The 15,021-nt window shown below is 40.8% G+C and overlaps 2 protein-coding genes across 2 annotated transcripts in view; one reads left to right on the top strand and one right to left on the bottom strand.

Moving 5' to 3' along the window:
- Positions 1–331: 331 nt before the first annotated feature.
- Positions 332–13,244, top strand: chfr (checkpoint with forkhead and ring finger domains, E3 ubiquitin protein ligase). Its single transcript, XM_077561329.1, has 18 exons — positions 332–466; positions 953–1,077; positions 1,624–1,723; positions 3,116–3,225; positions 3,313–3,372; positions 3,467–3,637; positions 3,788–3,868; positions 4,878–5,034; positions 5,109–5,263; positions 6,765–6,927; positions 7,036–7,238; positions 7,368–7,472; positions 8,582–8,665; positions 8,986–9,056; positions 10,297–10,384; positions 10,463–10,570; positions 10,727–10,799; positions 11,110–13,244. The coding sequence occupies exons 2-18, from the start codon at positions 969–971 to the stop codon at positions 11,150–11,152; spliced, it is 1,881 nt and encodes a 626-aa protein (XP_077417455.1). The 5' UTR covers positions 332–466; positions 953–968; the 3' UTR covers positions 11,153–13,244.
- A 54-nt stretch (positions 13,245–13,298) lies between these two features.
- LOC144048885 (uncharacterized) overlaps positions 13,299–15,021 on the bottom strand; it is a 33,509-nt gene continuing 31,786 nt past the window's right edge. The window contains exon 7 of the mRNA XM_077561328.1: positions 13,299–14,612. Within this exon, the coding sequence (XP_077417454.1) occupies positions 13,914–14,612 (699 nt within the window). The 3' untranslated portion in view covers positions 13,299–13,913. The remainder of the gene's footprint in view (positions 14,613–15,021) is intronic.

Below are 15,021 nucleotides of genomic sequence, written 5' to 3'. Positions count from 1 at the left end.
TAGATTTGTTTGAAATTCGCAATAGTGTAGAACTACCAAGAATTAAGTCTAACGTGTTGTCTAATACAGTCAATTGTGGTAAACCAAATTATTTGAGACAGTTCTTAGTGTACAGTTCTACACCACAATAAACTACACTCGCAATCATAAATATTGTTCAATGACTGGTGAGTTCGTGTTATAGCCGGGTTTTTTTTTAATTATTTTTCTGTATTTCTTTTTTTAACTTTAATGAAATTAAAAAGAGAACAGCACTATCGCAGTTTATGCTACTGTTTCTGACTAGCTTGTGACGTGTGGACTTCCCGGTTGGACTACAAATCCCAAGCATCACTCCTCCTCGGCTGATAACGGTAACAAATGTCAACACTGCTGGGCAGGAAGTGGTGCTCGTTCCTTGTTGGAACATGACGATAAGTTGAAATAGTCGACAGAACTTTTGGGACAACAAACTCATCTTTTGACGGTGCAGTAACAGTTTCAGAATATTTGTCACTTTAATGTTACGTTACGTTTGATTTCCGATAGTTAGACGTCATAAATAGCTGCTAACGTTAGCAAACACTGTAGTTTCCTCGTGTGAACGGAGGTGCTGGCGTGAAAGATTTGTGCTCACCGCTGCATTTATAATTAATTGCGACACATGTATAGACGGTTTGTTCCGGTATGAGATTATATCCTTTTGTTTTTCCCGATTGTCACGCAACAAGGTGCAACTTTTTGGGTTAGCAAGTGACGTCAGAGAAACTTGCTGGGTTTCGGTAGCATAGCGTGGTGTTTACAAGAGTTTCGGTTTTAAAATGTTGTGCCTAAAACTGCGTATTGAAGATCACATTTAAACTTAGAATGTATATTGCTGGGTTATTATTGTGATCTCAGATTAACACCCCCCCCCCCCCCCCCCTTACACTATACATGAATACTAACATCGACCCACGTAACCCTTATTTAGTTCCAAATATCGGGAGATGGACAGTCACAGAAGGGGTACACCATGGGGGAAGCTGGTCAAAGTGGATTCCAGTGAAACTGAAGTGCTACTTTTCAACAGGGAATGCACCATTGGTCGAAAAAAAGGTATGAATAGCTGCTCAATGTTAAGGAATGAACAGGTTCACTTTAAAAAAAATAACTCCAGTGTTTCTTGTGTTTTGCTTTGTATGTACAAATTGTAACTAAAGACAACTGTTGTGTGTAAAGTAGACATCGCTGTCAGTGTCTGGGGCCTTAAAAATCAACCCCCTACAAAGCACAAAGCATTCAGTCTTGCAATAGACAGCCTCTTGTGATGATAACAAAAGGCGTCCATTGAGAACATGTGTGCAGAATTTTAAGTAGGTATTTTTTGTATGGGCCTGTATTTCATTGCTTTGTTGTTCGAGAGCTTGTGGGGGTCTGCACTTTTTGCTATGCAAAATGTCTAGCCTTAATTGCAGAGGCTGTCGGTGCTAGAAATAGTCCACACAAGTTTGGTAAAAGTTTGTTTTTAATGTACTCTTTTGTAGAGATCCAGTCAGAACAATTTTGATATCAACTGTTATGAGTGCATTTCCGTTCTGAGGCCATTTACAGTTGATCTCTATTGATTCCATTTCTTTTTGTATTTTGTTGTGATTGCGGTAGGATGTGATTTGGCCTTTCCTGCCAATAAACTGGTCTCAGGGGAGCATTGCAAGATAGTGCAAGATGAAAACTCAGGGCAGGTGTGGCTTGAAGACATGAGGTATGTCAATCATTCTTACTTTACAATGAAAAATTCGGGGATTGATCTATTTTTCTGTTTGACCAGTTAATAATGTATGGTATTTGCTTTATTGGTAATAATGGCCACAATCCACAGTTACAGATTTAGGTTCTCCAAGTAAAAAAACCTAAGTGTAATTGCACTGAGCAGAGCACAGACCTGCCAAGGATGAACTACATGTTTTTTTACTTGCTACCTCTCAGCTCGTACTTGATGGGGAGCTTTGGTTTGATTGACACTGTCAGAGAGGTGCTAGTAGTTTTCCAACAACGTAAAATGTACTGTGGTTTTAATTTGCTGTGTTGAGATGTCTTTATTAATCATTATTCTTATTGTAAATTAGCCCTTAGTATAGCTCCCAAGAAAGTGAAAGTGTAGCTCCCAAGAAAGTGAAAGTGTTTGTGCTATCTGGACTCCATTAAAAGTGCAGCCCTTGTGACTGTGACTCGCTGGTGAGTTATGCAATGATTATGATTTTCTTCTATGAGGCACTGTGAAGATCGGTTACCACACCCGGCTCACAGATCAGAGTGTACCCTGCTCGTTGCAACAAAGTCAGCTGGGATAGACTCCAGGATGCTCGAACCTGAATGAGGTTAAGATGTACAGAGAATGGATGTTTATTTCTTCTCCTATTGGTTAACAACAAGGTCTTGTTTATAACACAGGGTCTAGATTCATGAAGCTAAATTAAGTCATTCACTTCCAGCCATTTTCACAGAAGCAATCCCCTTCACTCCCGGCTGTTTTACTCGATTTTGACTGATTTTGCAAAGCCCACAGAATATTGTGTTCTATTGCTATAAAAACATAAAACCTACCAAAAGAAAGATTAGAGTCTCTTCTTTCATCAGGAAAAAAAGTATATTCCTATCTGTTTCCATTTTGCAGCAATTAGCATTAGAATATAGCTAAGTTTCATCATTATTCACAAATCTGTCTAGAATTTTTGGAGAGAAAAAAATTCAACATGGCCCTGGTTGATATCTTTTGCTCTGCTGCCACCTCCTGGCCGTTTGTATAATAACTACCATTTCTTCAACCATTCTTTGCAGTTGAGAGGCTGCATCAAAGCCTTCTGTTTTCTCTAGCAAAAAACAACAACCCACAACCGTATAAATACGTCTTTGGGACACTTAAAACGTTTAAATTGGAATGTATTTATACGTTTTTGCGAGCAAATGAGTTAAGTTGCAAAAATGCTTTACATCAGCTCCGAGTTTTCACTAAAAATTCACTGGCAGTGTCAATCAAAACTGAGCTTTATGATCTTGATGAAGCCAGTTTGCTAATCAGCCTTTTGATAATCTAAAATGTGATAAGACATTTACTTTGTTTAATGACACATATACTTTATTGGTTTCATTTTAGCACCAATGGTACAGTGATCAACATGGCCAAATTGGTCAAAAGACAAACTCACATGCTTCAAAATGGTGATGTCATCTACTTTGTATACAAGAAACATGAGCCTGAACAAAGTAAGTTCATGTTGGTTTGTTTTTTCCGTTGTACTTATTCTTACTTTGGGTTTATAAGAAGTAAACTCTGTCAATATGTTCTTGCAGATATTGCTTACGTTTACCACGCAATCAGTACAGAACAAGCTGCTTTGCAAGGGCATCACAGTAAGTCATCAACGGTCCTGGTGTGACATGCTGTATCTTATTACATTCCTGAGAATACTTTGACTTGAAGTAACCGTCCAATCGGACTTGTCAGCACACAGTCCTTCTGCTATCGCATCTTCCGAGATGACACTATCTGTGGAGCCTGTCATGCTCACGAAGGCTCCTCGGGATCTGAATCAGGAAGAACCTCAGCCATCCACCTCCACTTCCCACCTCTGTTTTCAGCAACCTTTGACACCCGGACCTACATCACATAGAACAGGTCTTAACTCTAGTGCGTTAGTAATTGATTGTTATTAAGGAATGTAAGTATAAAGTCTGCATTGAAATGTCTATTATTTGTTGACATTTTTAAACACATCCATGGGTTTATTGAAAAGTAGCTCAACTGTATCCTTTTCTACCTCATCAGGTAGCCCGTCCAGTGATGTGGCCCGAGCACCTGAGAAAGCGCTCAACAATTTGGAGCCAGAATGCAAGAAGAGAAAAATTGGTGCGTTAGTTGATGGCCTTTGTCCTCGCATACATCCTCTCATCCAAAAGCTTTTGGTTCTTAATGGAACATATATTTGACCTCGTGCATATTTCTATGCATGTATACTGAGTTTACTACTCTTGTGAGTGAGATTGTCTGTCTATAGCTGCGTTTCCATTGCAGTTTATTGCAAAAATAAAAGCGATATTGTACCATTTCGATCAAGTACAATTTCAACTTGCCGGTGTTTCCATTAAAGAGCGTTTCGCTTCTGAGGCGCAATTCTCGTAATGTCCCGTCTTGCGCGATCTCGCAATTCCGTAGGAGGTGCTCATGATGTTTACGGAAGACAGACGCCTGGAGTTGTTAATATTACTTTAAAAATATCTCCCTCCCCTCACCGGGCGGGTTCGACCATTTGGTGTTGGTGTGTGTGCGCTTATAACTCGTGTTGTGATGCGGACAGATGGATTTCAATGACAATGTACGCCGTATGTTGCTCGTTTGCTCGTTGCCAGCAACGATATGAGACGTGCGTTGAACGGCGACATATTGACTCCGTAACTGAATGGCTTTGTGCTTAAAAAGACTTGTTATCCCCTCCGGAGGCAGCGTCTCCGTACTTCCTACTTCCTTTCCTCCGTGACCGGGCGGGGTCACATGACTACAGGGAATGCGCAAAAAAGTGTTTCCATTACACTTTTGCGAAGTATTTCTATTTCGACACGTCTCAAAAATCACCTCATGAGAGCGCAAATACTTTTTCGAAAATCATGTGTTTCCATTACCAGCTTGCTTTTGCGCAAAACTGAGGGTAATGAAAACGCACCTTATATATCCCTGGCAAACGTCAAAAATAAGTGCACATCCAAAGAGGAACATTAATGTAGCACATTTCAAGCCAATTGGTTGTGTAATATGAATAATTTCTTGATCTCGACCTTAAACTAGCTGCATTTATAATTGTGTTTTTTGACAAAGTGATTGTCCCACCTATTGGTTATCAATCACTATGTTGTATTTCCAGACATGGCACCCTCATCCACCAAGGAAACAACAGTAACAACCTTAGCACCAACTGGAAGTCTTGCGGTCCAAGCACCATCAAAAGAGACCAAGACAGATAAAATGGAAGAGTCCCTGACGTGTATTATTTGCCAGGACCTCCTACATGACTGTGTCAGGTAAAACCCCATCTTTTTTGTGCATGTTTCCATTTGTGCTGAAAACTTACAAAGGGTTTTTCTCCTTCCGTTAGCTTGCAACCGTGCATGCACACGTTCTGTGCTGCTTGCTACTCTGGCTGGATGGAGCGATCTTCTCTTTGTCCTACGTGTCGCTGCCCTGTGGAAAGGATCCGTAAGAACCACATCCTCAACAACCTGGTGGAGGCCTACCTCATCCAACACCCAGGTTAGCAGAAACACAAAACAACTCCTATTATTAAAATCCCACAATAACATTCCCACTTTCTTGAACAAAAGAAAGTTGGGCTGGTCACTCGGCCAATGAAAGCGATTTCGAACCGTGCAATCAAATTCATTTATTTGCTTTGACGTATTCTTCGTGAGCAACGTCACTCTTCAGCGCTGGAAGGCTAGCGTCACACGAATCATCAAGTTTTTACCGCAACGACGACATAAATCATTCACTACTTTTTCTCTTTGAATAGCCATGTTGAATTTACTCCGTAACCGGCCACCGCGACCGTTTAACCCCTGGGCGTTATTTGACCATTTTTGGGCTTTTTGTTGGTTCTGACCAAGCCATTTCAAAATAAAATAACGCCCAGGGGTTAATCACAGACCTACATATGACGATTATTAGGGGTGGGGGAAATTTCCTTTTTTTTTTTCTTTCTGGTGGGGGAAATTTCCGATTCTTAGATGCATCGCGATTCAGACATGAACAAGTCTGAATCGAGCCACAAACGTCCACATTCCGATTAAAATATGTTAATAAAAGTATACAGAAGGTTCAAAAAATTGCGGAACTCAGAAGCTCTGTACCGTCATCGCACGTTCACGTGCCGGCAACAAGATCAGTCCACATCCACTTTGATGGCAGAGAAAAACCTTATGGATCATGTAAGTAGCATGTATGGGAGCATTTTGGCAACATTGCGCTGCCGCTGTGAATTGTCAAGAATGCTACAAATATTCAATAAAGTAAAATGCCGCCTGAACAAAGGCTAACTTCAACAAAAAGCTCAAGAAAAATTACGTTGATGCCATGCTATAGCCTTAGAATGCTTTTATTTTGAAGTTGGCCTGCATGGTGGCGTGACCGGCTGACGGCAAGCTTGACTTGTCTTCTACACATTTTGGTTTGCCTTATCGTAGTTTTTCATTGCCATTACAACATGCCAGCATCAACACGTCGCCAACCCGCAATCAAATCAATTGCTAATTTAGGGCGCTAAGAAACCGCTAGTTTATTACACCGTCATTGTGTGATTGGGCATAAGTGGCCGGTGTTAGTCGCTAGTTTGTCATTCACTCTCCGTGATGAGAAAAAAAAAGATTCATTAAAAATATATATAATATATAAAATAATTTACTTTTTGGTTCCTTATATCCCAATACAAATTTTTTCCTTAAAATGACAGAATGATCATTTGCTATTATCCTTTTTTCCATTTGTTCATAAAATATTATTTTTTGTAAATAACACACACATATAATGAAACAAATCTCTTGGATTAGATTGCATTAGCCTTTGCTCACGCACAAGTACAGAGCAAGGAGACAGAGTTAAAATATCCAGTGGCCAGAGAAAGTCCCAGACAAATATGTGGTTGTACAACTTGCAAATAACTGAATTGAATAGAAAAGTGCTTCAAGTAACAGTTGGGAATCACAACCATTTGAGCAGTTCTAATCTAAGGGTGCCGTTTTATTCATCCGTTTCCTAGAAAAGTGTCGCAGTGAGGAAGACCTGAAGAGCATGGACAGCCGCAACAAGATCACTCAGGACATTTTGCAGCCAAAAGTTGAGCGATGTTTTTCTGATGAGGAGGGCAGCTCAGATTACCTTCTTGAATATTCTGACAATGACAGCGACTCCTCTGACATTAGGTATAAGTGTTGTATATTTGATTTGGGAATGATCCTATTTAAACACCATCATTTGTGATAACTTAAAAAAAGGACATTGAACAACGTATTTTTGTGTTTGTTTTTCAGTCAGCCTCTAGTCATGTGCAGACAGTGTCCCGGCTACAGGAAAGATGTCAGTCAGATGCTGTTTGCCGCAAACTCCAACTACTGGGTCGCCGGTTTGCCAGTCCCATCTCCTACTCTTTCATCTGCAATCTTACCAGCTGCAGATGAAGGTTCTGCAAAGTCTTTTGGGGAAGAGCCCTCAACATCGTCTGACAACCCGTCAGGTATTTTCGAGAACAGAAGAAGTACTTACCGTTAGTTTGGTGTTAAACAGAAACATGGAGTATGCCTGCCTTTACTCTAACTCCTTTAAAAAAAAGTTTTAAAAACCATCTCTCTGTCACTGTTTTCAGCTTCTGTGGAGTACTGCTGTCGACCTCTAGGCTGTCACCTTATTTGTACCTGCTGCCTGCAGCCAATGCCAGATAGACGGTCTGAGTTGAACAGCCAGCAGCAATGTAAGTACTGAGTGGACTGTTCAGCCACTTTAGTGTACAAGTACGTACTTGGAGGAATACATAGTCATAGTCATCTAATCATCTTAGTTAAAATGGCTTGGATAATAAAACATGGTAGTGTACTTGTGCAAATGACTTTAGTGTAAGTGTGGCTGGTGCAGGACCAATTTCTCTGAAGACGCATTAAGATGGAAAACATTCTGGGAAGCAGGTGGATCGGAGCGGGGAGGATATCATTTCCCTCTGCTCCATCTCACCTGCTCCCAATTTTAATGCACCACACACACACACACTTGTATATACACTGGGTGGGGTCACATGTAGGGGTAGAGTTCGCCAGTCGGCGAGCTGGCAAACTCCGTAAAAGGGTTAGCTTTTACTTGGTATGCTGGCATGACGACCAGGACCTTTCCCCGCCGGGCCTGGGGTTCAGGGGTGCCGCCCGTCTCCCAGTGCTCCCATCTCCCCTTCCGCCCCCAGTGTTCCAGATCCACCACACCAGCATCTATCGAAATTCAAACACAATCTGCTTCTTCCTCTGGTCGTTGAATGGGTGGAGGCTGGTGTCTGTGGATCTCACTCTGCTTCGTCTATCCTTCCTTCCTTTCCTCAGTCTCTCCTTTGGTCTCTTGAGGTCTCCCTAATTTGTTGGAATTTAGATGTTTCTGGGGTTGGTGAAAGATTCTGGTTGGTAACCCGATGGGTTGTGGGTGATGTCTGGTCGGTGCTGAATTTCACTTTTCTTTGATCCTTCCTCGGGTCTCCTGACAACCTCGCGACTCTAGCTGGATTCTGAAGTATTCGGTTTAGATGAAGGGTATGGGGTTTTTAATCGGTTTCTGGTGAATTAAAGAACACAAACTCTCTCACACGCACACACAAATGCACACACGCACATACTCACGCACATACAAAAAAGAAAAAAAAAAGGATTCTGAAAACAAGATTAAGATTTTTTTTTGTACATAACAAATTCTATGCATTTATGGGTGGTATTGAGCTTTCTTATTATTACTGTACAATTTCAGCACAGTGGTAGCATGCCATATTTTAGGTGTGAATGTATTGTTCTGCCCAGCTTGCAGGTGTGATGTGTTGTTTGTTGGCAGGTTTGCAGTGCCTGCGTCCTTTCTGTCACATTTATTGGGGTTGCCAGAGGATTGGCTGTCAAGGCTGCCTGGCACGATTGAGTGGTGTGTATCTGTTTTTGACTACGCTACACTCCTGTCTGAGACCTGATGCTCTTTCATGAAAAAAAAAATTTTTACTTCTCAAATGTCACAGCATACGACATAACCTGCTTAGAACATTAATGTACTGCATTGTCCGTATTATTACTACAATAATGAGATTTTCTTACGAGTGAGGAAGCACCATAATGTAGGTGCAGGTCAAGTTGAGAGAAAACATGCATTATTGTGTTGGGTCTCCTCTATCCAATACATTTATTTATTTTTTAATCTATTACCTGTTTGGAGTAACCAGAAGTGTTGCGCACTTACTTTTCTTGCAGAGCTTAATCTGACGGACAAATGTCTGGACGGTGTGCTGAACAACAATAACTACGAATCAGAAATCCTCAAGGTGACGTTTAATTGTCTCAACTGTTTTCATAATTCTTGTTCTTAGAATATACAACATTGTGGTATTGTCAGTGCTTCATGTTGGACACTCACCAGCATGAGCACTGAATGAAATATTGTGGGAATGCAGAAAAATTAGATTGTTGACATTTTTGTTTGTTTGATGTTTGAAAGTATCCTTTTTGCCAAGATAGGTTAATAGGGGCGGGAATGTTAATCGTTTTTTTTATGCACCGTTTGTCGTATTAAAAAGATTCTGAATCGATTCATAGGTATTAAAAATCAATTTCTTCCTTGAGTTCTGAAATGTTTTTTAAAAAGTTTTTTTACATGTACTATAAAATAGAAGTCAATGTAGTGATGCATCGGAATCGTATCGAATCGTGAGGTACCCATAGATTCTCACCCCTATAGATTAATGCTTGAGATGCCCCACCAGTGACACCAAACGTTCACATATCACAGCGGAAGTCACTCGTGTCCAAATATGGTTAAATTCTCCCTCTCTCTCTTCTCAATTTTTTTTAAATGATACATAAGTACATTTGAGTTAGCCTGTTAAAATCGATCGCTATAATGCTTTATTGTTGAAGGGCCCTTGTGAGCCCTGGAGGCAAGAGTCTATTGCACGGGGTTAGTCATCTCATTGTTTGATTAATTGCATGACTGGCTTAACGTGTTTTAGCATGAGCTTGTTAAGACGACAAGAACAGGTGTTTGCTTTTGTGATGTGCTAAAAGTATTTTTGCATGGTGGGGACTCGGGATGACTGCGGAATTTAAAGTGTAAGGTTGACGCCAGTTCTTTGTTTGTCGTATTTTATTAAATAACAGTATAATAAATGAGTGGGGGGGGGGTTCAAGCATATAAAAATATACACATTTGGATAGTGCTGATGTGAGTTTGCAATGGTATATGATAGCAATATAAGAAATGCTATGTCTGGGAACCCAAAACAAGATGGCGGTTTTTGTCCTTTTGACAGTATGAGAATTTCCCGCAACGACAATGATATTTTTAAGAATTTGGAGGACGTAGAAGAGCTCTCTCTCAAGTTTTCTCCCCTAAGTTCTATTCAAGAGTTGTGGTAGTTTATGTGCTTCTATTCTAATTGAATCACATGATGAAACTTTTTGAATGCAAAGTTCCTTCAGTTAAGTACTGTAACCGTTTCCGGAGATAAATAGTGAAATGAAATGACATCCCCGTATGTACTTTATGTGTTCATGTGTGCACACCAGAACTACTTGTCATCCCGAGGCAAGACATGGAGGGATCTGCTGAAGGAGGCTGTCCATGATGTGCAACAAGGCAAATATTGCCTGTCAGGTCAGCTTTTCGATCACGGCCTTAGTATGAAGATAATCTGTGGCGGAAAAGTCACCTGCATCCCACCATCTCCTTTAGATCAGCATATTTCTGCAAATGCAATCCTTTGTCTGTGCTGCGGCCTGATGGTCTTCAAGGAGTTGGCGTACAAGTACAGGCAGAATATTCCTTCATCTGAACTACCAGGTCAGATCGGTCGTCTTTGGTTTGCTTGTTTTTTTTTCCCTTCAAACTCTTCACATTCAACACTTTTACACCGAGCGGAATGTTTACTCTTTGAAGTGATCAGTGATGTAAACCATGCAACACTAGTCATACTTGAAATGTATCTCCTCCTCCCAGATGATGTTTTGTCTCGTCCCGACTGCTACTGGGGACGTAACTGCCGTACACAGGTGAAAGCCCATCATGCAATGTAAGTCATTTGCATCAAACTTGACCTTATTACACCACTTTTTTTAATTTAAATTCTGTTCATGTACAAAAGTACTTTTTTGATTGCATTCCAACTTTTAATTTAAACCTTTTGCCAAGACCTGTGTTCATTTCTACACTGCTTTTCTGGGATGTTTTTTTAATTTACCACTAGAGGGAGTGCTTGTATTAATGTGGGCCGTTTAGCCAATAAGTGGACAAGCCTGGACATAATACCTGCTGCAGTCACTGTGTTGACGACATTGTTGTCAAATACATTGTGTTATGTTGATGCTTTGTCTTGATCTCAGGAATTTCAACCACATATGTGAGCAGACCCGCTTCGATAGCTGATTCAACAAAGCTGCTGTTCAACTCGCAGCGCAATGGAGACGCGTCTCATCTGGTAGTGTTCTGCCTGCTGCAGCTGTCCCCTATAATGCACACTGAAAATCACAATTAAAAAAAAACATTCATTATCCATTCAGAATGGACTCTTAGCTAATGTACGTTTATGTTAAGTAGTGTTTATGCACATTACAGGTTAAGCACGGGGGGGAAAGTGGGTCGGCTCTGGCCAACATTTTGATTTTATTTTTCTCTCTTAGCCAACAGCTTTGCTTATATTAGTGGTAAATGTGTGTTTGATGTTCTCGCCCTGATGTAGACCTGCTGTGTTGTCTATAGTTTCATCTCATTTAGTGTCATACGAAGTGGCTGGCTTACAATTAAGCGCTTCCCCTGTGAAGACATTGAACAAAATGATGTAAAATACAGATTTTATGCAAATTATTAGAGTACAGATACCATATATTTGAGATTATTAAAGTAAAAGATAGTCTTTAGATGCATTTTTGGGCAGGACAAAAACTGCAGGGAAACTGGCCCTCAGTGTGTTTCTGCTTGCGTAAAGGACTTGATTCTCACATACACACACACGGATGCCATATAATAAAGGCAAAGCTTCAAGCAGCCAGTAGCATGCTGAGGCTGATGTTAGGCTGGAATTGATTACTTTTACAAGACTTTATATATATATATATATATATATATAGTATAATTAGTAGAAACTTTTATTCTATTCTAAATGGCAATAAGTTCTGTTTAACAGACGTAGTTTATTCCACTTTACTTATTATGCAAGTTATTTTCTTTAGAGTTTTATGTTGATATAATGGTTGGTCAGTGGGAAGGATTGTATTAGTTTAGAATGTTATCTTGTTTCTCAGGTCTATGACGCTGCTGTAAAAGTATCTTCATTTGTTTAGTCACTAGAAAATCTATGTAGGTTAGTGACAAATTGGAAAACTCGATTATGTCTATTCCTCACAAGTAAGGTAGCATTTTGCTAAAATGCATAATCATAATGTTTTCGAAAGCAGTTAATTAGTCACCCCTCAGTTCTTTTCAGAGATCTAATGGGTTGAAGAAGCCTTAAACGTTAAGAAATTAGTCAATTATGTTGTCTTTTGACAAATGAATATGAAGAGAAGTGAGAAGAAACTTAAAGTGATCTTAGCTGGCATCCAGTGAATTCTGTGTGTTTGGGCTCTTACATCTTGTTTATATTAGCTCACTTGAGGTTTAGGAAAATTGAACATTTGGCGTGTTTCTGACAAACAGAAGATTTGCACTTTTTTGTTTCATTCACGGAACTGTCTTTATTTTGAACTCACAATTGTCACAGTCTAATTTTAAGAATATGCTTATTTTATGGCACCCATAAATTGGGCGGTTATGTGGTGCTTCATTTTCATTCAGGTGTACCCAAACATTGGCGTGATTTAAGTGTGGATACAGTGTGTCGTGTTTTGCAGGCCTGCTTTTTTTTTTCTCCTGTAACCATAACGGACCTGATCCGCGTGTGAACAAATGCACATTCTCGTTCCTCTGCCACAGGATTTAAATGAGTCAAAGGCATTAAGATTTAGTTTTGTTTATTTTACCCCCTTAGTCATGTTGTATGGACCATGCTAGCATTTCTTAGCAGCTCAGACCCTATGCACAAGTCCAGTCGATCCCCTGACAGAAGGGCTGAGTTTTAATTATTCCCCACTGGAGATCTGGCCACTCTAAGCCAACAACAGAACCAAGCCGCTCCAATCAGGAATTGGTATTAAAGAGGCTTTGCATTTGCCCCGAGACGGGAGGTATATTGTAAACTAGCGCAAAGTGGGTAGGAAGTTTTTGAGCAAGCTGGATGGAGGAATATTTCGCACTGTACCTCATAGCAGATCCCAGGAATGACTCGAGATGCCGTCACTAAACAAAGTCATAAATATTTGAACACCTGGGCTATACTGTGCCATGAAACCGCCATTAGTTGCTGACAAGACACGAAAATGTTTAGCATTGTTCCAATAGACTAAGATTGTTTTTGACATTGTTCTGATTTGTCTTAAGTCCGTAGAATTGAAAAAATAAATGAAACTGTCTTCAAGAGTGACCTGCTTTTGCCATTCATTGACGCATCCAAAATGAAACGTGACATTACAAGTACTCCACATGTGGATGACATCCTTTATTAAAAATTCACATTAATTCATGTCAACTCATTTTATAAATACTATTGTGATTGCTATTTGTTTTTCCGCTAGATTCATCTATTGATGTACATTAGTATATATTTTACAGTATTTTGATTTCCCTTTTATAATCCAGTAAAAGTATACACTGTATGTTTGCAAGCAATAAATGTATGCCCTATACTCTGTGGAACACTTTTGGGAAACAAGTATCAGGAAAGAAAGGCTAAAACCTCTACAACATTTTTCACAAAATCCACACTGAGTTATTGAAAGCCATTGAAGTGCAACGGTTGAAAAGTAATTCACCAAAATGCATCAGATTCACAAATCAGGTTTTAAGGTGCTCCTAAAAGTTGGGGTGTTGAGAAATAGGTTGTTCTTTGTCACAAACATTTTTAAAAGGCAACAATTAGGACCGCAGCATGTTTTGAGCAGCATTCAGAAAAAGAATAATATATTCCGGAGTAGCAATCTATTGGCAAAACTTGATTTCTTCCATTAAAGTCGGGTATATGTCAAACATAGGGCCACTAACGATAGTTCACGAATGCTTCACTGCCCCGCCAGTCTTTTCAGCATCTTCCTGGTCACACGTGGTTGGTCACACTGCACAACACAGCAGGCCGGCTGTGTGGCAACTGGCAGTCATTGATGGGCTGATTTGACTCAGTCGTGGTGCTGGTGGGTGTACTGAGAGGGAATGGACAAAGACCACCAGACACCGGACTCCCCAATGGCCTCCACTCCAGTCTGACCCTCTGATTCGGTGGGCTGATGCTGGAGGTGACGCCAGCAGGTCTTTTGCTGTTAAATGTTCCCCGAACCAGTCCATTCTGGACGGTGGTGCCGGTGGTTTGGCCCAGGTGCTCAGCTGAGACCAGAGGCTGCCGGTCCTCTTCCTCTGAGATGGCGAACACAGGCACATTCATGTGATCACCCTCGCCTGGGAAATCACGCCTCTTTGTTGCCTGGTTGCTCTCGATTGCACACTGGTTGGAGGGAGAAGAGACAGAGTTGGGCTCCGGTTGGGAGCTCTGGGTGTGATTAAGAACGGTGGTCTTGGTAGGGTCTGCCGTCCCGGAGAGCAGACCAAAGCAAGGCCCCGTGAAGCGGGAGCGCCGCAGGTTGCTGCCCGAGTTCAGACGCCGCTGCCTGTGGGCGGCCTGAGCAAGCGGATAGGAAGCGTTGCTGATGGAAGAGTCGGACATGGTGCTGGTGTCGGGCTTGGACGCGAGGTGAACATCTGAGAAAACCTTCCTGTTGTCAGACCCCAAACTGGCCGCAGCCTGGAATGAAAAGGGACAATGCAACATTACAGGTTATTTTACTTTCCATAAGCAGTTCAGCATGTAAGTGTGAAAAACTGTGAAGCGTACCAAAGTGGGAGGACAAACTAGATCAGGCTTTACATGAACAGTTCAACTGAACTACTTTTTGGATCTACGCTTCAACAGTAGAAAGGCCCACTATTCAATTAATCAACAATTGACAAATGTATCGTGACCAGACATCCAGACATCCTGTTTGACCGAGATCAAGTCTCGTTTAGAGCTTTGTGTACCAAGTCCCGGAGGATTTTGCCAGCTCCATTGTTTTGTCCCATTTTTTAAATTTTATTTTGGACAATTGTTTGGGACATGCATATGTCAATCATAAAGCTGTCATAGCGTATTAGCGACTAATCTAAATAGATCT

The sequence above is a fragment of the Vanacampus margaritifer genome, chromosome 3 (genome assembly GCF_051991255.1).
Source record: "Vanacampus margaritifer isolate UIUO_Vmar chromosome 3, RoL_Vmar_1.0, whole genome shotgun sequence".
Lineage (NCBI taxonomy): Eukaryota > Metazoa > Chordata > Actinopteri > Syngnathiformes > Syngnathidae > Vanacampus > Vanacampus margaritifer.
Note: the sequence above shows the minus strand (reverse complement) of the source record. Positions and strands in the feature narration are given on the sequence as shown.